Below are 27046 nucleotides of genomic sequence, written 5' to 3' on the forward strand. Positions count from 1 at the left end.
CCTCTTCCTCATGGCTTCTGCATTCCTCTCCTGCAGGCAGCATAGTGTTTCTTCATCAGTCCCTCTTCCCTACCGCTCCTCTGCTAACCTTCACCACTCCCCGAAGGTGGTTGTGCCACCTCCTCCCTCCCTCCCTCCGCCCTATCTGTATGGGCGAGTGCAGAACCAAAGGTACTCAGTGACGGAGCTACCCAACTGCCTCCGGAGCTGCTTCACGTTTCTCGGAGCTGCCAGGCACACAAAGGACGCCACAATCAAAACCTTCGTTGAGGTGCACGGCCAAATGCAAAAGCTGAGCAATACTGCACGCTCCACCTATCACCCTTAACAAGCCTACTGGAAGACACAGCAGCTGAAGATGCTGACTAACACTGCCATCCAACTGATCTGTAATTTTCAGAGTATTTAGAGCATATCTAACAGCTTTAAGTTGCAGAACAAATGTATCCTGGCAAAGTCAGAAATGATGAAAAATTTGGTCGTTTTCCCAAGCAAAAATGTTTAGAAACAACATAGGAGGATAGTGATCTTTCTGGCAACTGACACTGTTAAAATAAACAATGATTCAGTCTTTTAATTTGTCAGCCCCAGTCTAATAATTTAAATAAGTTAAATAACTTTTTAAATGTGTGCCTGGATTTAGTAAGATTTTAACAGATGTCCTTTGTGATAAACACAGCAAGTAACCACAATTTTAAACTTCTTTTAATTATTACTTTCTAGTCTGCTCCAACATTAAAGTGAATCTTCGAAAGCGGTCGGAAATGGATCAGTTACCTGATCATATTGTTTTTTCTTCCTTCAGTAACTATGATGAAAAAAAATCTTCTCTAACCATTGTCTTGGTGCTTACTGGAAGAACATCATGTTAAATTGACTTGTAGGTAAATATGAATCTGTCTGAATACATATAATAAGTAGATTCCATAAAGCAGCCATTCTGGTGCCTAACTTGCCTTAAGCACCCTGTAGTTTCTGATGAAACTCTTCAGAAGATTTGCTCTAATATGCTCTGCAAAGGGAGAATTTTAGAAGTTTGACTAAGCAAAGGAGAAACTGAAGATTGTTGCTGAACACCTACGAGATTAAATGTTCAGTAACATGCTCATTAAATATTCTAGGAGTTTACATACATATGCACACAGAGTATTACCACACTTAATGCCCATATACTTACTTACATGATATATCTATATGCTACAGAAGAAATGTGAGTAAAGTCCACTACCTGTTTTCTAAAAGTTACTCTTAATGAGCATTAAACTTTACAGTTGTAAAATTTATAGGGGAAAAAGTCTAAGTCAAAAAAACTTCAGCTTCAGTCACATTACATGAAACTGCCACAAGTAAAAAGATGCCGAGACAGATTTTCTTCCTTACTATAAATAAATAGATAAATAAAAATCAAGCATCATTCAATACATCAGACATTCCTAACCTATTTCTTGTAAATTATACATACACACACAGATGCATATACACACACCCATTAATGTAACTTCTGCCATGAGAAGCTTTTAGAAATTTAGAACTTACCTTTGTTTAGATGAACAACTATAGATGGTCAAGAATCCATTTCAAAACTATATGCACTAATAATCAATGAAGTCTCATTAAATGGATGTAATGCCAATTATACTGTTTTTCAGGTGAAAAACAACTTAATATAATGTTAATATTTGTACTAAACTAAAGCAATAATTTCTTTATACTACTGTCAAGTAACTCTACATACTATTCCAAAGTCATAAAAAATTCCTGCAAGCCTGCAAAAGCCATATTTAAAAATGTTAGTCAAAGGCAGAAATAAATGTTTATAAGCAGTTGAATAGTAAAAATAATATGCCATCTGTTTTCTCTCTTTTGTGATTTTAACCCACAGAAGAATTTTGGAAGTCCTGTAGGAGATTTTCCTTTTTTAAGTTCAATCTCTACTGACAGCTTGGTGGTTTTGGTCCACAGGCAGACACTGCTAGAAGTTAATTCATTTCAACTTTCCAGATACACATTCAAGAACATACAGCACCAGTACTGAGAATAAAGAAATCTGACTGAGATGGGATTTGTGACTTTGACACAAACTATCAACTAGGCATTATATTATCTTACACACTGTTTTGTTAAGTAGCTAAATCAGAGTGCAGAATATAACCTTGGACTGAACAACTAGAAAGCATTTCAGATTGAAGTAGAGGATAAACAAAACCAATCCTGAAATAAAATATTTTCATTTCAGAAGGACCAAATGAAGAATTAAAGCCTCTGCACCAAGCCCACTGAAATGTGGAAGATACTTAGATTCAGCACTTTCACATGAGTTTGTCTAGAAAAAGCATCTTAATCAAAGTGAAGAAACCCAAAAACCTATTGGAGAAGCTTCTGACTTTACTGAATAGATAGCTACATCAAGCGACTAATCTGATCCATTTTCACTTAATCCTGTTGAAAACAAGGACACTTAAAAAAAAGTGTAATCATAAAAACAAAACAAGGCAAGAGTAAATTCATGCTTACAAGGAGGAGAAAAAGAACTATCAGCAAGTAAAGTCTTGCAAAGAATATATAAAGAAGATTGAAAAGGGAAAAATATTTCCATCTGTATATTTTTTTTTACGTAATGCAAATGGAACTTTGATGAAAAAGTAAAGCAAATTTCAAATTCTGCATCAGAAGCCGTACAATATTTTAAAGTGTGATAATTGCCATATTGGATACATTTTTTTTTTTAAAAATCACTATCTTTTTTTACTACAAATACAAGGTAGGAATCAAATATCCTCAGATTGTCCCAAGACAGCAAAGATTGCATATATCATGTGGAAAATAAACTCTACTAGCTTCTGCATATTTCTGGAGAGCCTCAGATTGATCTTTAGACAAACTTCATTTAACATTCTCATAAGCAACACTTCCACATAGGTAAGAATGTGCTAATTAAATTTACTGATGATAAACTTAGGAAGAACTATCAGTATAGGGAGAAAGCACAATTTAACATCTAGAAAAAACTTCATGACTTAAAGCACTGGAGCAATAAAACAGTCTGAAATTAGAAATAGTAGCTATTCATTCCTTTTGCATGCTATAGAGAATTTCCTGGTTTAAGCTGACAGCTTAAAACTTGGAAGCAAAGCAAAAAAAATAATTAAAAATCACAAGTGTGAGTTCCAAATGTGACAGTGCCTGTAAATGACAAATGGAGTAATCCAGCAGCAGTGGACATTAAAAATAAGGAAGGATTAGTAACAAAAAAAATCCTAATCTTATTTATAAATGAATTCTTAGTTCATAAAAGGGACTATACTATGTGGCAGCTTAGAATAGCAGACTAGTGCCGATGTATATTCTGAAAACTATTAGTATATGCTCTGTTCATAGAGGGATAGTCACCCTCTGGATTGAGGCTAGTCAAGCATGCAGCATTTGGAACAGAAGCGTGAGATACTTGTCACTATCTAAGAACTGACTTGAGGAAGTCACACGCAGGAAGAACCTACCAGAGAAACAAGTAAATCATGATTATTAAAGAGGTCTCATACAGAAAAAAAGTGAGGAAATAAGATAATATAAACTTGCACAATTTTTTAAAAAATAATCAATTGATAACCATACATTGATATTTAATGTTTCACTCTAAAGAATATTTTATTGTTTTATTAGAAAATTGACCATTTCCTGACTAAAAAGGCAACATGAGTAAAGACTTTGGTAAGGGGATCAACAGATTAAAAACCAAACCAACCAACCACCTCTCAAAGAACCCACACACAACCCACACCCACTCCCTATACCTAACACTATCCAGGAAGGTGGGGATATTTGTGCAGCTATGTTAAGATCAATGCCATCACAGGAGGTGCTTTGGCGAGGTGGTCTCTGAGAAACTGCAACACACATACAAAGCCATTCTTCCAAAAAGCAAAAGCCATCGGGCATTTTGCCATAAAGCAAAAAAAGCTTCTATGAGACAAGGCACTGTCCAAGAAAACTGAAGCAACATTATAAGGTGCAGAAGTGTTCACGTTCAACCTCAAAATTCAAGTAGTTGAACCAAAGTTACAGGAGTATGACTTTACCATTAACAGTTTTGTGACAGGGCATTGCTGCACCTCAGATGAAAGCCACACTTACAACTAAGACTGCATATGAAACTCCATTGCCAAATTTCCAGCTTACAGGAAAACAGAAAATAGGCACAAAAAATTTTTGTACTCCCATAAGAGAAGAATTCTTACTTTCATTTTAAAGGGGAAAAATGCCTTTATCTTGCAAGGATCAGACAAGCAGTGTTCAAATGGGATACTCATGTCAAGCTCAACTAATTACAGTTTGTTGCCAGCTGCTGAGATCAGTACTGTCTAGGAGAAAGAAAAAGATCCAAGTTTGGATTTAATCTGAAGCCTCTTCCACATGACTACACTGGTGTCTTCTAGCCTTGCAAATCTTATCCTTCTCCCCAGATGCTTACTCCATGCATATGTGCACACTCAGCTCTGTAGATCAGCAAGATCAGTTTTTAAACTTCAGTATTAGCAAGGTGCATTCAGAAGATCTGGTTTGGCAGCTCTCGTCATCTGAGTCAAAGGAAGTCGATAATAAAAAAGATATGTCTGCCACTGAAAATTTAGTGGATGTACTTCAAATAAATAATAACATTCATTCTATCATATTTTATTAGATGTATTACCTTTTAACTTTGCTAGTAACTAGCCTAATCTTTTACAGGAGAATTACTGCTTAACAAAGAAATCTCAAAGAAAGAAAGAAAACAATTATTAAACCAAGTTCAGTGCAAAACTAGAGGCATTCCAAGTGACCTCCTGGTGTTGTAAATTTTAGGTTGTTTCTGTGAAAAGAGAAGGCTGCATTAACAGTTATGTTTGTTACCATTTCAAACTACCTTTTTTATGGTTAATAATCTCAAATGTTTGCAAAACAAGTGAAAAGCTTAAAAGTTCCAAAAATATTTGTATTAGACACTTCTGTTTCCATTTGTTCAGCTATCTTGGAGTCTAAGAAATTCACAACTTCAGTATAACTTTAAGATATGAAGTCTTGCAGCTACAAACAATAAAGAATTCAACAGAAATTAACTAAAATGGTTACATTTAAAGAATGGCAAGCGGACATCCACCCATTTCATAGACATTAATTATGTCTCTTCAGTGAAGAACATCTGTTTCATGAAAGTAGGACAAAGGCTGGAATGTAGTACAGCCTTTCACATCCAGCATTAACCAGATGACCCACGATGACCTGGAACAACATAACTCTGACTCTATTCAACTAGCTGGTAACAGGTCTTCCATAATTCAGCTGTACTGACATCAACACTTACAAACAAACGGTACATATTTTTGAAGTGACTTTCATTTACAGAGAGCAAAAATAAACATTTTCAGGAGAAGTTTTCACTTTTCACTTCCAGACCACTTCAGTTGTTGCACTTAAGTTCTCTTTAGTTTTGCCCATTCTTTCTCGCAGAAGATAACCAACTCATGCACGGACACCTAATTTATTAACTTTGAATGCAGTGCAAATCAAATGATGAAAAACACAAAGTTTGTTAAAACATGCATATTCAATAAATGCAGACTATACACCCTATGTTTTTACTCAGATAATAGAAAAACAACCTGACTCTTTTCACACTTCTTGACATGAATTTCTACTGACCACAGTGGGTACTGCACTTCTATAAACTGGCCTACATCTCACTCAAACCTCTGAATTTCAACAGGCATTTTTAGCATTCTGCTACATCACTTTATATTATGACAAATATTTTAAACAGAAACCAAGACTAATGAATGTCTAGATCTGGTTTAGTAGAGTGATAGCATGATTTGATACTAAAAAATTTCACTGAGAAGAAAGAGGCATGTACTAACTAAAAGTTAAATGGTTGTGTTTGAACTAGACAAGGCTAATTAGCTTGGCCATAGCCCCATGATGTTTCTAGTTCCTGCACTCGTTTGGAGATCTCTGCTTTTAGCCTCATAACCTAGATACGCTGTAAGCTGATTAACTACTCAGAAGATATACCTAATGTAGAATAAGACAGACTCACCACAAGAGTTAGTGCAGAATAAAGAACTTTGCTTTACTTCGTACTTTGTCTCGTGGTACTTTGCGATGAGAAAGCCCCAAAAATGAAAATGTTAAAAGATGTTTGCCAGCAGATTATCCTCACCCAAATCCAAACAAGAAAAAAAAAAAAAAAGAAAAAAAAAGAAGAAAATCCCACAAAACTTTACTTTGTCTTATGTCTGAGATAAGAAAACCCTGGGCTGAAGTTTCAGATGACAGTGGGTTCCTCATGTTTTGGCGTGAGACAGATGACAATTTCATGTTTATTCAGACTTCCCCTTTTCAACTGATTTAATATGTTGAAAATATAAAGTCTTATGTCAGCACACTGACATAAGAAGAACAAAAACCCCTAAAAACCTAGACAATGCAGGAAGAAGAGATGAAAGAGCAGATTAAAATAGAATAAAAGCTGAAAATGGAATACAAAGCATAAGAGACCTTGGAAATGAAAGAATGTTAAAGAAAAAAAATATCATTCTCACAAATAAAACTGCAAAATATTTTGTGGCTTCTTTACATGGTGGTATCTTCTTGGATTAGAAAAGTAACCTTATATATGGTGTTGTCTTGCACTTCAAGTATAAATTATTCATTGCAATGTAAGCTAAGGGGAAAAACCTACAGTGCTAATCTCAATAATTTCAAACAGAGAAGTTACCTAAAACTCAGTACCTAGTTCAGATCTCTCCCCATACTGTTAATACTCAGAGGGGAAAGAAGGAAAAAACAAACAAACAAACAAACAACGTAGCATTATTTTCATGTACTCAGAAGGCAAATCTAAGCTTTAGTGATGCTTTTGGAATCATTGTGTTTCCCAGAATCTACACAGAACAGATAAAAAAGCAACTTTATTTCTTATTTGCTCTGTTTTAAAATAATAATACCCCCCTGTCTTCCTCAGATCTGAGGATCCACTAATATCCATTTTCTGAAAATTATTTTGGAATGTTTTAGAAATCACAAGACATTTTCAGTGGAACCAGCTTAAATTAGATTCTTAAATAGCATCTGTAACTTAGAAAAATCTCTCAGTAAAACACCAGTAGCTCTGACTCTTAACACCTCACTCCTTCACATGTTCATGCTTAGCTGTTTAGAAAGGAATAGGCTGGTGCAGAAAGACTTAGAAGTGATCATTTATTTATGGACAGCCCAGACCCATCTACAATACAGTATAAAGTCTTGATTTTATTTGTTTTGAATCAGAAGAATTGAGAAGAAGTAACTACTTGAAACAAATTCTCTCTTTCCAGCCAAATGCTGCTTTAGGAGGACAGCTGCATATAGGAGAACTTGATTCAGGGGTCCAGCACTTCCCTGAAAAAGAGGAAAATACTCCAGAAATGCAGTACTTCAAATATTCATGAGTATGTGCTAATCCACAAGCCAAACTGCAGGTTGTAGGAAAAAGCAGAAACTTCTTAAGGTAGCTAGGTTAATAATTTTCAATTTATAATATGCGTTCAGAAATCTTCTGCACACTTGCACCCAATTACAGTTAGCAACGCATAATCTACTAACACACCCCTTTTAAAAGTAAATACTCTGCTAACCCATGCAAATTGAACCATTATCTCTGATACACAATTCTGAAATAAGGAAATGCTAAGCACTGTATTAACTATGGCAGTGAGGTTTTATTAATAGTTTTTAATGGTACACACCAAAAACTTTGTACAAAATCTATTAACACATCGAGTATGCTACTCAAACGTGGCTTCTGCTTCAGTGTCAGGAACACTTGATTGTCAGGAATGAAAAGGGATTTTTTAAATGATTTCTTTGGGAATTAGAGTTGGTTTGGCTTTCTTTCCGGTTTCCAAAAATAAATCAAAACACTTTTTGGTACTTTTCAAACACTGGAACAACAATAACTACAGTTGTGACACTGAAATCTTACAAAAATCAACTTAAAAGGACTTATTTTTTTTAACCCTGGTAGATATTAATTTGCAAGATTATGGGTATTATTTGTATATTTTACAAAATCTCTAATCTGAGTCAAGTAAAAGCATTTTATGCTTACTCATGAACAATCCAAAAGTATAAACCAAACTTTCTGCTTCAGATTTCTCTATATTGCAGTGCTTTAGAAGGAATAGGGGAGAGAAACTGCAAGAAGTAGTGTTTTCACACTCCCCCATTTGTGACTATTAACAGCTACAGCTTATTTTTTGAATAAGTAATTACCTACTTAGACCAAACACATTCATAAGTTTGACCTAGCTAGAGCACATTTTCATCACTTTTTCAGTACAGAAGTACATTTTCCCCTTATTTCTTTATCTTCCATCTGTTCTTTCAACATTCCCGTTTAAGCAGTGGTCAATGAGAGGTATTCTCTACCAAAGTGGTACATACTGAAGTTCGATTCTAATTAGACATTGATTATTCTGCTGTAAAATTGAACACTGATACAACAAATCTATCTAAATCCCAGACAGTTCATTATAGTCTAGCTTCACTATTGCCTATTACAGCATTAATGGCATTGAGACAAGACAGTGATTAAAACTTCATATTTTTTATAAATGGAAGAAAATTTAATAAATTGGTTTTCTTGCTTAATTAATTGTGGTTTATATACTGCTACTACACAGTTAAAACAAATTTCTTCCAGCTATTATTGATCATCTCATTGTGCTGCTAGCAAATTAGTCCCAAAATGTTTAAGAAACCAAGAATGGAAAAGGATTCAAAGGTTCACGCATCTAATCATGCTAAACCGATCTGACCAAATAATCCTGAATATACAGCCAAGCAGAGAGTCAAAAAAGTTATTAGAATTTACTCTGAAGTCATTCAAACGGAGAATAAAAGGAAGTACATCACCATGCTGAATAAAACTAAACCATTTGTTGGATGCAAAAGCTCTTCTACATAAAATAGAAAGTATTGTATTGTGCAGTTATTAGCTCTCAAAGTAGCATTTTCAATGAAATCAGAAACAGTAACTTCTTCAAACATTTAAGAGCACTAAACTCATTCTTGAAAAGTAGTAGCCTGATATTCTCAGTCCATATTTAAGAATTCAGCTAAGCTACAAAGATGAAAGAACAGCACCACCTAGTTCTCTATTTAAAAGTTTTCAAATATTATCATCCATTGATTTATTTTTGTAATCTATATTCACATATGCATGTGTATTCTGCAATGAAATCTGTCACATTTCCATAGGAAACAATACTAACAAGTTTGTCAAGAGTTATTAAAGCATCTGATGTAGATACTTCATAAGTATATCCGGGGGGGGGGGGGGGGGGGGGGGGTGAAAGCTTGCATATGCAGGAATGCTAGAGACTTGTAATACAAATATCATTCTGAAGCACCACAAACACCCAATGGATTGCTCATCCATCCCTAATATTACTTGTGGGACCATTTCTCTAGTTTAATCAAAACATTGTATTTGTATTGATTCTCCCATACAGTAGTCTGACACTTTACAGTATGTATACAAGTTCCAGATGCAAAAAATATGTTCATGATACAGACATCACAAGAGCCTGAGTAACATGTTTAAAAAACTAGTTATAGCTCATGCAAGTTGTCTCATATTTACTTTTCTACTGTGCAAATAGTAGAATCCTTTCAGAAATGGGGTAGATATTTTACTTGTTAGTTGGACTGAAAGTTTTCGTGTCAAGAATCTCCCCACTGGAGAATGAGATGTATATTCAAACAATCCAGAAGTTTACCATGACACAACAGCAGCACCTAAGAAGCTACCTACTCCTACCATTCAGACATCTTAACCAAGTTTTACTAGCGTAGCTGCCTGTGTTTCAATTTGATAAGCACATAGCTACACATGCAGAACAGTTCGTCTGTTTTTCTAGACATGCTAGATTTTCTAAGATCTCATGTCAACAGGACGTCACAGCAGAGGAACTTCATTTCTGAAGACATCTTCTGTTTTGACATTGATATTCATCAGTCAACTCTGATTTCTTATACTAATATACATTGCACTAGATATTTTCTCTAAGGCTCTTAACTGAAATAAAGCACAAGAGACACCGATACTGTGACTATTCTGGATAGTACTGCATTTTATATTGCGATGGCATGTCTTGTAACATTATAGAGAAAATGGGAGTTAACTGCACTGTGTTTTAGCTGCTTTTGAACAAAATGTTCAAATCAAATAATTGATTTATCTATCTTAGAACAAGGAAAATGAACTGCAGCTACATCGAAATGATCTCATGTAGCATGTTTGCATCAGTCTGCTGAAGTTCATCTAAATTCCTGGTTTTCATATGGTAGCTTTTAAAGTATTTTCAGCTCTCAAATTTGACCCTTCCTACCAATGCCTGTAAGAAGTCTTCTATGCTGTACTGATGCAAAAAAAAAATCAGGCTCTTAATGATGAAAGAGAATACAGCCTTATGACTACCTCACCAAAAGCTTCTGTAACTTGTGCCCCTGGCAGGAGTCAGGCCCCAGTGCCAGAGACTGACTCCCACGGGCTCCCCTCCTCACTTCTGTCAGTGCACATTTGAGGAAGGTAGAGAGAAGGAGGGGGAAGAAAAGAAAACAATAATAATTTTTAAAAAATCTAAGCCTCCTATCACATCCCTCCTAGGTGTTTTCTTCTCCAAGGCAGGGAGAAGGATTTCTTCTCATAGCTTCCACAGAATGCACTTGCCCTAAAACCTTCACTTGTAGCATTTCATTTCCTGGGGAAAGAAAGAGGCAGAGAGTCATAGCAGGAGCAAAGATGAAAATGTATGCCGTATCCTGCAAGCCTGAAGTCATACAGTGTTTTGTTCCAGCCTAACCTTCATATACGTCTTGGTCTTTCACAGCAAAGGCTTTTGCGGTAACTCTGGAGGGGATGTTTTATTCCTAGAGAAAATAACTTGCCCCATTCCCTGTCCCCCATCTATCTACCTACCTACATGTCATCCATGAAGGCCACTTAGGTGGTGGCATGGCACGGCATCGCTCACTTGTTGCACAGTTGACACAACAGATTATATAAGATCCAAATTTGAGGCCTTTATCCTCACAACCTTAAGAGGGGAAATCCCTTCATGCATACAGAGTAGGGCTATTGCTGCTTCCCCACTTCAACTCTTGCAGCAGAAAACAGAAGAAACAAAGTTTGGTTTTCTTGACAGGTATCCTAGGCAGACAAGGCCTGCAGGGAGATAACTCCGCATTTATTTGTGACCAGCTAGTCACCTATTTTGAAATTTCTTTCTGAATATACTTCCTTTCTAGAAGAAGTTCAAATGACAGGAGTTTTTAATGACCAACTAAAAGAAAAAAGCCTATGATATTAACAATTCATTAAACAGCAAATTTTCATTTGTTCACTTTAAATGATATAGACTACTGGATTCTGTTTTCCTATTGGGATTTACTGTGTATTTCAGTTTGCAATGGGCATAATCCAATGAACACTATTAAATGTATCTGCACTTCCAAATCCTGCAATACGGATGTCACAGTAAATGACGAATACCCCTTATAGAACATGTTCAACCGCCTTCTTTATCCAGATTTCCTGTTACTCCATTTTGCATCAGATTAGGAAAAAATTGTTGTTTTGTAGAACAGAAGTATGAGTTGCTTTTCTAACAGACAAAAGCAAATCTGTACAAAATCTGATATAATTCTTCTCCTCAAAATCCAAAGATAGTTCGGGAAATTCTTCAATCACGTCATTTTAAATTACACCCCCCCAAAGTATTGCTTACACAAAATACATAAAAGACTATTCACTTTAAACAATCTTATATTCCAAGCTGTTTTGAAATTACATTAGTCTTGTGTGTAAAACATACGTGAACATCCCATATATAAGTCTATACGCTATTGAGGTCTTTATGTATCACTGATAAAGAACAAATGGCCCATATATTTCTATTGACTACCTGCTTTTCCCACCACCTCCAAAATTCACCATTCAGAACACAGCAAAGCAATAATGATTTATAATTTGCAAAACAAATACGACTTAGGAAGCAGGAAACATTTTAATTTTAGTCTGATCCAATTCTAAAACCCAAACTTATTTTGTGGGGAAAATACTGAAATTATGTCAGCTCTGGACCATTCTTTAAGGAGTGAATGAGACTTATTCACTCTAAGAACGATGTACGTTTTGCATCTTACATATCAAAAAGAAGCGTTAACCAGTAGCTTGTAACCCACAAAATTTACCTTTAGTGAGGAGAGATATGCCAAATACTTGACAAAAAAAATTCCAAATAAGGTAAGGAGAATGTTCTGAAGAAGCTGGGCAAATAGTCAAGGTGCTAGCCCATACCTAACTTACTTATACAGTACTTGTGTTCAAATACACATCATCTTGATTATGTTTACATAAGCAGCAGTCAACATATATCCTAAGACTGTAACATGTTAGATTCAGGACTCCAGCCTTTAAAGAAAGCACAGCCTATAAAGCTAATTCACTGCTAATTTGTTTTTATCGCAAAAGATGAGACACATTCTCTATTAATATGTAATGTCCTAGTAATTGTCAGACTTGATATTTAAGTTCTGAAAAGCTCCTCCATGTTAGGTGTTGCTAACTTTGCTACAAGTTGTTTTAACTTAAAACTGAAGGGATTCCTTTTAGACTGTACAGATATCATTTTTCATTAACCAAAATGATCATTAAACACGATGGTACTTATAGCTTCCTCCATATTAGTCCAAATCTCACCTATTTTTTTATAGTATTACAAGGCCACATTATACAAGCCTGGAGACATCAATAACCTTATTAGAAATCTGCAAGTGCAATGCAAAAGTTAAAAAATGGTGAAGTTAAGAAGAAACTGCAATACCATGCTTACTCTAATGAACAAGGTATTTCACACGTCACTTAAACTCATGAAAAATTGCAATATTAGTTTAAGGTTTCCTCCAAACATACAGAAAAGAAGTTCTCATTTTCACTACTATTATTTTACATGTTAACAAAAGAACTCATGTTAAGGGAATACCACAGTATATTCCTGTATATTATACTATTTTATGACCTGTCACAGATTTGAGATACTCTGTTAATTCTTAATTAGTAATCAGTTTAGTAAGTAATAACTCTAGTCACTGCATTTATTTTCCAGTTAGCAAACAGTTGTGGTTTGACATTTTTGTGTATTTGAAAACATAAAAAATTTCTTTTAGTTGATGACCTGGAGTGTGAACAAGTGTTTTCAGACATCAAACAAAGTTTTAATTTTCCTGTATAAACTGTGCAATCCAATGGAGACTTCCTGACTGTTCCTCAATTTACATCCATCAATGTGTCACAATGAAGCACCAACTAGCATGTCAAGATTTAAATTTCACATATTAAAAAACCCCATATTAACACTCAGGAAAGAAGATAAAAGAGTCTTTGAAAGGGATAAATATAAAATGAGCTTGACACTGGAACATATTTTGTACAATCTTTTAATTAAAAAAAAAATATTAAACTCCAGCTTGATTTTGTCTGTACCATCTCATTGTTTTTACTTTTGTTACAGAAAAAAATTCAGTACATAACAAATTCATATTGCAAAGTAACGTATTTTTTCAGTTGCAAATTCAATGACCTTAAACCCTACATAATTCTAAAAATTGATTGCTTCTGCTTCAACTAATATGGCTTTTCCCCTCATCAGGGACTAACCAGAACAGCCTTCCTGCCTTATAGCATAGCAGGAATAAAAGCAGGTCAAGTTACACTGTTAATCCAGCAGATGTAGGTCAGCTTGGGATAAATATCGGAACAAATGGAAAACACCAAAGCGCCTACTACAACTGCTACTGTGAAGTAATTTGGCCTTATTCTCTTCAGAGCTGTCAGTCAGTCGCAGTTGTGGAGTTTCCAGTGTTGAACTTTGAAAAGCCAGAGTTTTTAAGACTTAGATGGGTCAGTTCAGCTGTGCTGGGCTATTCAGCTTCTGCCAGAAGAAGCGGCAATAATGCAATGCGTTATATATCAATGACATCCAGAAAGGCATAACTCTATTTTCATATGTGGTCACAAATTATTTTTGCATGTAATAGCATACTCAGGTTACTTTAGCTAAGATTTGGCAATTGAATTACCACGATTAGAATCATTGTTTGATTAACATTGTGGTGTATAAGTTTAAAATCTAACCAGAATATTTTTACTTCTAACATAAGAAAACAGCCTCTCTCGCACTATCCTTCCCATCCAACAAAGAAAAAGACAGGCAGTCAACAAAGCATTTACAGAAAGATGACGACAGAGGGAATATTAAAGCTATGCAGACAACCACTATACTGCATATATGACAATATGCGCTGTGTTACAGATAACCTAAACCTTGCCAACTCCATTCACAGAACAAAGAATAAGCTGGAGAGGAGTTCAGTAATATATCTCTAGGTGAACAAAATTTTATACATATGCATATACACACACACACACACACACAGAGAAACTTTCAGCTCTGAAAGAGCTTTAGGGATTCAAATTGAGAAACACAGACTATACACTGATTATTTTTCTAAAACTGAAGAGCAGCTGCCTATGGAGAGTTAATATTCTTTAACAGCTATGTAAGAAAAAAGGAGAATCCTACATTGAGTATTACAAAATAGAAAAAAGTTATATTTATTAATTTATAGTAATGTAAAACTATATTAACAGCGATTCGCTGCTACTTACAATGTGAAAGCTATAAAAGCATTCACACTATGCAAGAGCCATTTGATTAAACCAGAAAGCAGTAAATACAACTCAACTCATGGTTAGGAAGGTCTTTCCCTCAAAAATCCCAAACTTGTCAGACAGCAAAAATACTCCTGAATAAGGCTTACATAGATCCCAAGATCTCTGTTTTGCAAATAAAAGGATGGCAAAGGAAGCAAGTATGATTTTATTTTTCACATTTACTGATGTTAGGGAAAGGAGATAGGACGATAGGTAGGCAGACATTGTTAAAGGAAGAAACAGGGAGTCTTCCAGTCCATCTACAACAAAAATAACTACCTACATTCTTCACTAAATCCTTTTTGCCTGTTCCAAGTTCTCCATGTTAGGAAGTCCTACACGCAAAACATTACTATTAAAAGAGAGCACTGGAAGATGCAATACACAGCCTCCGGTGTCAGCACTCTGTTTTGCCATTGAAATAAGTGTTCTCTGCTCCATCCTCTCCCCCCTTAAAATGCTATTATGATGTTATCCTATGTATTGACATTTAAAGCACCCATCCTGAGCTTACTGTGCATTAACATAAGAGAAACTGTAAACATTTGCCTTTAATCTTCATTTATAAAATGAAAAGATCCTGAAATAGGTTCATAGGAAAAAAAACCACACACAAACAGAAAACCACAACATTAAGAGCCCTTGCAAAGACACCCATATTCATTCTTCAAAATACTCAATTGTTTTCAAAATGTTTTCATTACGTAGAAAGATAAGTTGTTCAAGGACAGATTCCTGAGAGAAATCATGATTTTACAAGTTACTCCTTGCCACTGGAATTTGATATTTGCCTTTCTTCCTTTCAAACACACCTCAAAGACTCCTTGGGAAGAAGGGATATGCTCATTAAGACCATACTTAATATTGATGCAATCCCAGAGGAGACACCTACTAAAACTATGTCTAATAGTTCTACCATTCTCCATTTGTTTTGGAATGTGTATTTTAAAAGGCATGTCAGTGGCATTCTCTCTAGAGAAGACCCTCCATTGTTTTGAGAGTGTCTAACAGAATTAGCCTGTCATTAGATTCATGTTTTAAAACAAAATTGAAGTATTCCTTCATTCTCTTGGAGAAGGCATTGAGAGGACAATGACAGCATCTTCTATTTCTGCCTTTCAAATATCAGATGAAGAGGGAATCATCGTTCTAGCAGTCAACCACACTCTGGTTATACTGTTATTCTCTTGGCAACTACCTGATGTCCATATCCATGTCTTTACCATACATACAGTTGTTATCAGTTACTTAATGACCATTTCTGATGCATAAGTAAAAAAAAAAAAAAAAAAAAACCAAAAAACCAAACACAACTCAAAATCTAATCTTGACTTTACATAGCAATATTAAAAGATTAATTCTTCAGTGGAAAGAGTAAGGGTAATTACATTCAACACACTTTGTCAATAGTAGGATCAGGCCAGAGCGATGAGAAAGCTAGTTGTGAGAACTAAAGTTTCTATAATAAAAAACTATGGCTTAAAGACATTTATAATACACTATAATGGAATTGCAACCAACAAGTAAATTTAAAAGCAGAGGGAGGTTCACTGTTTTACATTTCTGAAATTAAAAAAATAAATAAAAGAGAGCTAACAAGAAAGTAGACAAGAAAAATGTATTTGTTTCAATGGAGGTACTTCATCAACATTTCTGTTGAGTTACTTCTTCAGTGAGAAACTTCAAAACTGTTTACTGTTGAATTGATGATAGAAACTTGATAAATATTTTGAGTGTAAGAGTGATAAAGATTATGAGAGTGAGTGATCCCTATTCATGTATTCTTCAGGGAAGTTGTGTGAGGTCATCAACAGGAATTTGGATTGTTTCGTTACGTCATGTTCTAAAACTGAACACAAACTGCTATATGATGACTATCAATAAAAATACATGAAGAAATCAAGCAAAAAAAAAATCATAAAATATGAACCAGCCTAAGAACTAAGCAGCTAGTAAGCCTACCAAGCCTCGGTTAAGAGTTACAGAAATCATATAAAGAGTCACCTTCAAGTAGAGTGATACATTTAGTGTTTCAACTTGTGTGTAAAATATTCCAAATAAAGATTGTATCAAATCTACTGTCTTCTGTTCTGTAATTGTCTATACCCTCACAGAACTTACAGAATTACAACAACATGCTTTTGACTTGCTGTACACCGTATTAGCGTAACAACATCTAGCTGTCAAGACAATCCCTATGCATACAGCGTTGGGTTGCCAAGATCTTGCTAAGAGAAATCCAACTGAAAATTCAAAACAGAATCTAGATACACAAGATATTGAGTAGTGTATGGTGTCTGTGTCTTAAATTAGCTTAGATGATCTGAGAAGTAGCCATTTGCACACTTGCTTTTTTTTTTTTTTTTAATTCTGCTTGTAATAGATCTGGGCTTGTGAAAAAAAAGTCCCACCCATAAGCAATTATCTGTCTTCACTGATTTGTTGCATCAGTGATCACAGTTTCAGACAAATTAAAGTGTCCCTACATTATTTTCATTAGTAGACAGGTTGCAAGCATTTGAAGTGTCTGAAGAAACCATATTGAGAAGATTTGCCTGGTGTTGGCAGAGAACTGAAAGCAGATCATTTGCTACCACGTACAGCACTATCCAGTGTCGTCTCTGAAGCAGAGCACATTAAGGCATTAGATGCCATTTGCATTATCACACAGCAGGGGGCTACAGCAGCTACAATTCCAGGATAACCTGAACCCGTATCTGTATACTATGAATCCAACAAAACTCTTTTTAATATTACAGTTTTCCATGTGATAACTCTTTGCAATAAAGAATTTACTTTTCAGGTTGCATAAAAACAGCTCAGATACTCGAGTTATTCTAAATATATGCTGTCCTCCAACTGTTAAATTTTGTCTAAGGAAAGCTAAATTCATGAAGCGGAAAAAACAATCAGAAGGAAACAAAAATGTAAGGGTGACTGTAAACATACGCAACAGTTTAGCCGCTTGGGACATCGTTTAAGTACTCCAGAATCATTACAGTACACAAGCTAAGAACAACAGCAGCCAGAGATCCTACTATTTTCACAGCAAACGCTGGAGAGGGCAGAGCAGACTAATATCATACCCAAACTCAGCTGACAAACGGCTTCTCAGCTCAACATGTTATTACTCCCTCTTCCACCTCCATCGCTCCCCTTTCACAGCAAGCAGTTGACACTGGGCTTTTACTTCTTGTTTGCCTCCTTCCCGAAGGGACCGCTTGCTGTTAATGCTATTCCACGCACAAGCTGAGAAGCATTATTCTATGTCCTCTTCCCTCAGCTGATGCTTCATCAATACTCAGGACAGATTCCTTAAGCAAGTCTCTCCACAGATCATGCCAGAAAGGCATACTTCCATGCAGGACGCTTGTCAGCTTGACTCTTTGTCACCCTGTCTTTAAACTTAACTAGCTTCAGTTTCACTAACAGGAACCATCCTTAGTTACAATCCAGAAGTGCTTCGAATCCTCAGCACAAAGATCTTATTCACGTACAGAGCTGACGAAAAGCCTGTGTATCCCATGGCCCACAAACAGAAAAATCAGAGGAAGCTAGCAAATCCACTGAGCCACTTCACAACACAATTTGGGGAGGCAAACCAAGCCAACAGGAAAAGCTACTTCTAAACGCAGGTATAAAGCTGCCAACAAGAAATGTGTCTAATATGGTAACTGTGTTTGCTAGTCGTGCCAAAATAAATGGCAGAAACTGAGAAAACAGTATTTATGAAGTAGCACTATAAGGTGGACTAAAAGAATTTGGTGTTCTGTTAGATACAGTCACTATTCAGGACAGTCTTCTCCTAGAAAATACGTACTCATCTTTTTCTCCATTCTCCTTTGCCTTAGGAGAAAGGGATAGTAGAAATTATTTCCTCTCACTCCTGTCTGAGGGTTACAGGTTCTTTATATCCCCCTCCCTTTTTTTTTTTCTTTTTAATAGTGCCCAGCAAAAGTGCCTCCTGAAACAGCACTCTGCTAAAGTGCAGTACACAGAGTGCGTAAGTATTTTTGATTGCAGCTTTAATCAGGAGCTGAAAAAAATAATTGTGTGAGAAACTGAAAAGAGGGAGATGTTTTATACACATGGAGGGCAAGCTGGGTAACGCGTTAAGCATCGCTTTTCCCCATCTGCAAGGACAGGCCCAATCTGGTTATTTTCACACAGTCACAGTCAGATTTGTATTACACCCCTTCTCTTGCAACGTGTTTTTTACCTGATGCGGTTCACAGAGTTACATTTTGCCTGGCACACTCCCTAAACTGCTGTCAAAGACATCACTGTTTTTAATCACTGGTTGACTCTCAAAACTGTGATGCGCTGAATGCGGCTGATTGCATCTTAGGAAAGATCAAATCCTCCTCCTCCAAGCAGCAGCCCCGATTTTATTGGTGACAGAAAGTCGGTCCAGACGCTTCCCCCCTCCTCTGCAGGGCAATGAATTGACAATTCACAGGGAAATGTAAAAGGCAGCGAGGAGCCAACCCCCAGGTGCAGCCCGCCGCACATGCCCCAATAAATACTCTTGTATAGCACCAACACAGCAGCTCCTTGTGCGGTGACGTACAGGGCAACTCATAAACATTGGGAAAGAATACAAATAACCTGCCCGACGAAACTGTCCCTCGCAGGTGCCAAGCGCACCCCCCCCCCCCCTTCCCTGCATTCTCGCCCCCACGACCGGTAACTTCCTCGGGAGGCGAGGCGGGGGCAGGGCAGGCTTCGGGCCGACGGGGGGAGGCGGGATGAGGCTCGCGTGTTTCGGGAACCCGGGCGGCTGCCAGCCGCTGCTCCCTCCGGAGATCGCCCGACACATGACGCAGCCGAGGGAAACGCGAAATATATTAAACTTGACGCGAAACGGCACGACGGAGGCGAGAGGGGAAAAAAAAAGACACACACACAAAAAAAAAAATCTTACAAGGTCACTTAGTTTAATCGTCTCTTCGCTTCTCCCTCCCGAACTGAGATGCCCCGCACGCCGAGCGAGCGAAGGGGGGAGAGGCGCCCCGCCGTCCCCCCGCAGCCGCCCTCAGGACCGGGCGCCCGCCGGCCCGTCGCTGCGCGGCGGCTCCCTCACCCTGCTTACCCCCGCCGGGCCGCCGCCTCCCCCGACCCCCGCGCCCGGCCCTTGCCTCCCCCCGCCCCGCCCGGCCCCGCAGGGCGGCGGGGGCAAGGGGGGGGCCTCGTCGCCACCCCGCCGGCGCTGAGGGGGCAAAGTCTCGGCGGGCGGCGGCGCAGCGGGCTCGGCTGCCGGCTCGCCTCCCCCCCGAAGCGGGAGAGGTCTGAGGGAAGATCGCCGGCAGGCAGGCGCGGCGGTCAGCGGCACGGCAGCAGCGTGCCGCGGGCTTCCCTCCGCGGCGGCCGCGACGTTGGACTTGGAGGTATAACGTTCGTGAGGGGGGGCGGCGGCGGCGGCGCGGCGGGCGAGAAGGCGGCGGCGGGGAGGCGGGAGGGAGGAATACATCCAGTGTGGGAACTAGCTGCAGGATGAGCCGCCTGGAGCAGGGATCCGCTCCTGAACCCCCGGCTCATCCGATTACCCGACGCACCTCGCATACAGACACGCAGTCTCGGCGGCGGCGGGAGCGAGGCACGGACACCCCCCCCCCGTCCCCCGCCATCCCCCGTCCCCCGGCTCCCCACCGGGGAGGCTCGGCTGGAGCCCGCAGGTTTCCCCGGGATGTTGTTGCGGCGCACACGCTGCCGCTGCGGCGGCGGCACTCGCACTTTCGGGGGCACGTTCGCGGCGGGCGAGCGGGGAGGTGACGGGGAGTTGACGGGGTGGCTGCAGGGGTCGGCGAGCGACGGGCGGCGGCGGGGCGGGGGGAGAAGCGCGGCGGGCGAACGAGGGCGGCAAGAGCGGGAAGGGTTAACGGCCGTGCGGCGCCTCAGCGCTGGATAGCGCTACCCAAGCGGCAGGCGGGGGGCGCCCAGGGAGGAGAGGGCGGCGGAGGCGGGGGAGCCGGTAGAGGGGCGAGGGAGGGAGCGGGTCAGGAGCGGGGCGGCGGGGAGGGGCGGGCAGCGGGGCCGGGGATGCCCCGGGCCGCGGCGGTGCCCCCCCGGGGTCCCTCCCCCCCTCCCTCCCTCCCCGCGCGGGGCAGGGGTGGGGAGGAGGCGGTACCTTGTACGAGGATCCCGCAGAGGCTGTAGAAGCGCAGGAGCGCGCCGGGCTTCAGCCGCATCCTGGGGGCTCCCCTCGGGCTGGGTGGGCGCCAGGCACGCAGATCCGCAGCCTCCCGCCGCTCCGCTCTCCGGGCGCTTCCTTCCCCCCGCAGGAGCCGCCGCCGCCGCCGCCTCCGCCGCAGTGTCTCCCTCGCTGTATCCAGTGGGGTGAGGAGGAGGAGGAGGAGGAGGAGGACCAGGGTCGCGGGGGTGGATTGGGGAGGGAGGAGGGGGGAGCGGCTCCCTCCGCTGGCTCCGGCGCTGCTGGGCAGGTTCAGGTTTCCCCCGCGGAGCGGTGCCGGGTGCCCCCGCTGGCTCCCCTTGCCCCTGCCGGCGTGTCCGTCCGTCCGTCCGTCCGTCCGTCCGTCCGCGCGCCTCTCCCGTCCCGTCCCGTCCCGTCCCGTCTCGCTGGCGGGAGGGGGAAGGGGGGGGGGGGGGGGCTGCGCTGTCGCCGCGGCACGCGGGAGGCTGCTGCACTCCGCTCCGCTCCCAGCCGCTTCCCGGCTCGAGACACAAGGGCACTCTCGGCTTGCGAGGCTCCCCCGGCCCCGCCCCGCCCCTTTCTGCCGGGAGCCCCGCCCCTCGGCCCGCCCCCGGCGCCACGCCACGCCCTCCCTGCGCCGTGGGCACGCCCCTGCCACCGCCGTGGCCACACCCCCGCCGGCACGGCACGCCCCCTGGCCCCCGGGCCGCCCCCTCAGATGGGTGCGTGACTGGCGTCGGCGGCTGTCCAATAGGAAGTCCCCGGGTCGGGCCGGACTGCCAATGAGGCGGTGACAGAGGAGGCGCGAGACGCCAGGTTACAAAACAAGCGGGCGTTTCTCAGCGTCTTCAGCCGCGAGCGAGGCGCCAGGCCCCCCGTCCTGCGCCGCTGAGTGGCAGCCGGCTCGGGCCAATCGCGGGGATACCCGGCTCGGCGGCGCCTCTCCAGCCAATGGGCGCTGAGCGACGGGGGGGCGGGGGCGGGCGGCGGGGCGCTGTCCAGACCCGGTTCTGAAGTGGCGGCCGGCGGCGGCCGTGGCGGCGGGCGCCGGAGGGGAGGTGGCGCCGCCCCGGGGCAGAGCGCGCCGGACGGCGGGGCGGGGGCGGCGCTGCCCGCTGCCACACCGGCCGCGGGAGGGGCGGCAGGTGTCCCCTCGCCGCCCGCCCCGGCCTTCAGCGCCCCGGGCGCCGGCTGCGGCGCCACCGTTAAGGCCCGATCGGGCTGCGCGGGCGGGGCGGGAGAGCCCCGGGGGCGGTGTGGCGCTCTCCCTGCGCGGCGGGGCGCCCCGCGGACAGCCGCCACCAGCGGCTGGATCAGCGGCGCGGCGGGCGGGACAGGCGCTAGCCGCCGCCTGGCGGCCCCCGTCCTGCCGCGGCTGGGGAAGGAGCGGGGCCCGCAGCCCGCAGGCAGGCGGGGCCGGGCGGTGGGGGCGAGGCGCACCGGCGGCGGGGCCGTGGGTTGGGGACTTCAGCGCGAATCCAGCGTCCCCGCCGGCTGCCGCGGAGGCGCGGGTAACTGGCGGAGAGGGGGTGCCCGGGCCGCCCCTCGCAGGCCGCTACCGGCCAGCTCGGCCCCATCGCCGGCAGGGAGAGCCGGGGAAAGTGCCCGGGGGCTGCGGCCGGGGCCAGGCGCCGTGGAAAGGAGCCGGGCGGTTCCCTCCGGGCCTTACAAGGGAGGCGTAAAGCACCTTCTCCGCCCTCTGCTCTTCCTCCCGTCTCCCCGAAAGCAGCAGATGAAAGAACGACTGGCTGAGTCGCCTGTGTCCTCAGAACTAAACACCTATAGGGACCTTCACCACAGTAGGAATGAGACCGGCTCCTCTTGTGAGGTACCCAGACCACGGCAATAAGGAGCTTTCTGGACTTTTCGCAGTGTTGCCTGGACTCTGAATGGTTTGGAGAAAGTTTTTTCTCTGAAGGCTTTCTTTGGGACAGTTTGTAGCATTCAGCTAGTAGTCCTAAATTGCTTATGGTCTAAAAGAGAAGACATGAATGTAAGAAGTCCAATATGTCAGGCTACTTCTTCGTGTTTGCGTATTTGGTGTTTAGCACAGTATCATTCACCCCTTGCCAAAACCTTTAGTGAAATCAGAATACCTTATATTTAAGTTGCTGGACCTGTCTGTAAATGTCTATGGAGGGAATTGCGTTGCCTTATCTCAGAGAAAGCAGGATTCCCCTGCACCCAAACGCCTGTAACGATCAGGTGTTTCTCCAGTTCTGGTTCCATTCTTTTTCTATTGAGATTTACTTTCCAACATGATGCAGTATGTTTTCCACAGTACCTCTCTGAGTTTCCACCTTGATGTCCCGTTCTTGAACACCAAAGAGCTTTACTGAGATAAACACGTGATGAAATAGTCTTACATACCTATAGGAGAGAGAAACTCTTTAAAAGCTCATTTCTCCGAAGGGTGCGTGGTCTCAGATAACTAAGGAAGTGCTAACAGTTGTCAGCTTTACCTTAAAGAACTTGCACCAGAGTGGGATCTGGGAAGTTACGTATTCTGCAGTCATATCTTCCACTTGGTTCATTAACAAGTGATGGTTATGCCTAGCAACACTTGAGACTGCATCAGAATTTACATTGAGTTCCCCCCAGCTCCAAAAGATGCCCAAGCACAGTCCAGAATCAAATTACAGAATCACGTTTTAAAGTTCTGTCATTTGTATGACTTTGTATCAAATGAACATCACGGACATCTCCATGTTACGTAGGTTACTTGAATGCTATCAAAGATGTTGCACTGGGATGTCCCCTAGGACAGGGAAGCATTTGAAGTCCATCTCTGGTAGATGAGTAGTTACTTGCTTTACTCGGTTTTTATTGCTGCTGAAAAAATACACAATAGGCAAAGGTTTTACCAGTGTTCTTAGGGTTCAGTACCTGTAAAGTAGTAATGAACAGGGAATGATTCTCAGAATATTTTAGAAGTCTTGTAAAAAGGAACAAGTCATCATTTTTAGGGCAGCACTAAAAATGTCAACAAATGCTCAAAACTTGCATTTTTTTCGTTGGGGGAGGAAATTAAAAAAGCAATTCTGACAAAATAAGTAATTTAAACCCGTCACTAAAGCAAGACTGTAATCCAGCCTGAAGTGCTTTTGCATTAATTATGATAACTGACAACTCTGTACTTTTGACAAAACATACTTTTGATTGTAGTCTTATTCCAGGAAGCGTTATAGGAAAGATACAAGTGTCTTCGCAGCTTAGCGATTAGAAACTGTGAAAAGAGGTCCCCTGGCAGGTGTAGGAATGAAGCGCCTGTCTGTACATCACGGGGGTTCCACGTCTTTGCCACATTAGTACATTTGGAAAAGTTGATCTGCGTGTTTAGAAACACCAGCTGATATTTATTCTCTGATTCTATGATTCTATTTTCCTCCCAGAACCCAGTGACACGGACATCACATCACATCCCATGTCAGAAGCATAACCAGAAATGCCGGTTCCCACCATTCTCTTCTGGCTCAAGTGGTTCTGAAATGAGCGACCAACTCATTTGGTCGATAGTGTTGATATTGGTGTTGATAGGAAGCTGGTTCACAGGGCGGGTTGGCATTACTCCTCTTCATCACACAGCAGAAATCTTTACTAAACATGAGAAAATTAAACCCAGGGTTCAAACCCCACCAATAAACCACTGCAGTGGAGAGGAGTATCAAGAGGTCTTTATGCTGCGTATGCTGAAGCAAGTTTTCTGTCCGTTTTTCAAAAAGAGAAAAAAATCCCAACCAGAAGCCCCTGGTTTATTTGACCAACTATATATCTGAAAAGTTTATGATTAAAATCATTCAAACTGCCAGATATGCTGTCGTACTTGTTTTCTTCTGATTAATGCAGCTGTTAATTTGACAGCTTATGTAAATGTAGTATCACATCTTACGACATTCAGTGGCAGCTCACATCTACACCTAACAGAAATGGGACAAAACTTTGTAATTGGTCTGTGGAGCTGGAGCTCACGCACAGAATGGCCAGAAGCCTCATTACTTCCAGACCAAAAGGGCAACAGGGACTCTTCAGGAAACACACTTCAGCACAGAGTAAAAAGTAATAGCCTAAAATATCAACAGGAGATCAACGCTGAAAACCAGATGCAGAAGGTAAACATTTTATCAGAAGCAGAAAAAAGTTCTTCTGCATTATCCCGATATCCATCAAGGTGATACTTACAAATACTCCTAATGCTAAACAAAGCGAAAAAAATTTAATCTCCAAGCAAGATCTGGAAAGAGTCAGCAAGTTTTTCCTCTCACTGAATTGGTAAATAGCAAGTTGTCCAGCGTCCCCTACACTTCCAGCGTAGATCTTATATTGCGTTCTCCTACCTCACAATTTTTTTCTTGGTTGTGTTCACTCAAAAGCTAACAGACAAACCCTTCCTCTAGCAGAGCAGCCAGCTTTCTTAGTTGTTTCCTCTCGATTATTTCCCTGTTCATCCTTTTCTAGACTGCATAGATTTCACAGGTGTCGGTGAATAGTTGATGAAACTGTGTGCAGCCCTGACAGACAGCTCAAATCACTTACCGCCTCATGTCCTGGTCCACCACATGCTCTGTTAATTTGCTTGCATGCTTTTTTTCTCCTGATCAACAAGACTTTGGGCATCTCTCTAGAAAGCTAAACGCCACCTCCTCTAGAAGGAGCCATCTGTGTTGTATTGGGTCAGTCTACCTCTAGAGTTTGCCTTGAAAGACAAGGAAAGTCTGAAGGGATAATCATGATTTTAATGATGCTCCTTGGTAGCATCGGTGGTCAGTGATTAGGGAGAGGAACTGATACCCGAGGGAGGCTTATTTACTTGACAAAACATTGTGGTTCTGTTGAATTCAGCAAACAGTGGAAGATATAGAGAGAATTTAAGGAGAGAGAAACTTCCAGTATTACAAGCTGTGAAACATAGCTCTAGAAACACTTGCTCTATGTTATTTTCTATAATATATATTTTTAAGTAAATTTTGTATAATCTAGAGGGTAGTGAAGAAGTAGTCAAAATATGATTGCAGAGTTCCAACAACAACAAAAAAGCCCCATGGGAAAGAAGGTATGGAGAAGGCAAGCTGGTAGTGACAGAAGTTAGAGACAGATTCTATCCTGACTTGCAATACTGCTAAACATTCACAATCACATTGAAAATAGTAATTTGGAAAGTGAGACTCATTTACATGGCTCAATACAAAAATGTTGTGACAAAACCCCCATGCGCTGCCACCTAGCCTTGAAGAAATATCTGGCTGGATAACAGCCATCTCTTGCAGTAGCAAGTCCTTAATTCTTATATTTGCCCCCTCCTACCTGCAAGTAGCAGCATGGCTTCCCAAGGGTGTAGGGTCCCTCTCCAGAAGGCAACAGGTATCATCACAGAAAGTGCATTTCCCTGCCCAGGGCACTGGTATGGGCCTTCGTGGAAATCAGAGGGTCAGACCTACCTTGACTGAAGTCTGTGTATTTGCATTTTACGTTACCCCTTTACCATACTTCAGCAGCTGGAACAGAAGAGTTGGGGTTTTGTTTGTTTTGGATGAGAAATTTTGTGTGGCGGAGGTGCGTTGCTGTTGTTTTAAATGATGTAGGTTTGGTTGAAGCTGATTCCTAAAAAAAAAAAAAAAAAAAAAAATTGGATAACATTTACTTACCAGATGCCAGCAAAAATGCACTGGTTTGAACAAATACTGTAACTACTAATTTAGTTAAATCCATCCAACTGTGAAAATATATTGGCGTGAATAAAAATATATAGACATGAAACGCATTGCATTTTTTTTTTGTTTGAAAAAAATTGGCTTCAGTAAAGAGCAATTGAAGTTTGAAAATATGCTCCCGAGAAGAAATGTGTTCATTTCCATAAAACATATTGGTGTGTAAATATACAGTATGTATCAGTTCCAGAGCAATATTATGAATTCAGTGAAATTTTGTTCCATGTTAGTTAGTAAGATTAACCAAGTAAAAGGAATTGCATGCTGCTATTACTACATATAAAATATGTGTGGGATGAAGTCCCATTTATAAAGCAATTATAAATGTGAGATATTTCGCTGGCTTTTGGAGGAGAAAAAAGCCTATAAAACAACACTGTCAATGCAATGCCAATGCAA

General features: G+C 41.4%; 1 protein-coding gene and 1 long non-coding RNA gene across 3 annotated transcripts in view; one reads left to right on the forward strand and one right to left on the reverse strand.

Moving 5' to 3' along the window:
- The window catches only part of CADM2 (cell adhesion molecule 2), a 673388-nt gene extending 652029 nt beyond the window's left edge, over window positions 1-21359 (reverse strand). For both annotated transcript variants that reach the window (XM_087757917.1, XM_087757916.1), the window contains exon 1: window positions 20919-21359. In XM_087757917.1, the coding sequence (XP_087614043.1) occupies window positions 20919-20979 (61 nt within the window). In that variant the 5' untranslated portion in view covers window positions 20980-21359. The remainder of the gene's footprint in view (window positions 1-20918) is intronic.
- On the forward strand, window positions 20014-26626 carry LOC148055678 (uncharacterized). Its single transcript, XR_015704801.1, has 2 exons — window positions 20014-20178; window positions 24335-26626. It is a non-coding gene; the product is annotated as an uncharacterized LOC148055678 (long non-coding RNA).
- The last annotated feature ends 420 nt before the right edge of the window (window positions 26627-27046 follow it).

This window comes from Nipponia nippon, unplaced genomic scaffold, assembly GCF_047370975.1.
Source record: "Nipponia nippon isolate SJK-2023a ecotype South Korea unplaced genomic scaffold, ASM4737097v1 scaffold_2, whole genome shotgun sequence".
Lineage (NCBI taxonomy): Eukaryota > Metazoa > Chordata > Aves > Pelecaniformes > Threskiornithidae > Nipponia > Nipponia nippon.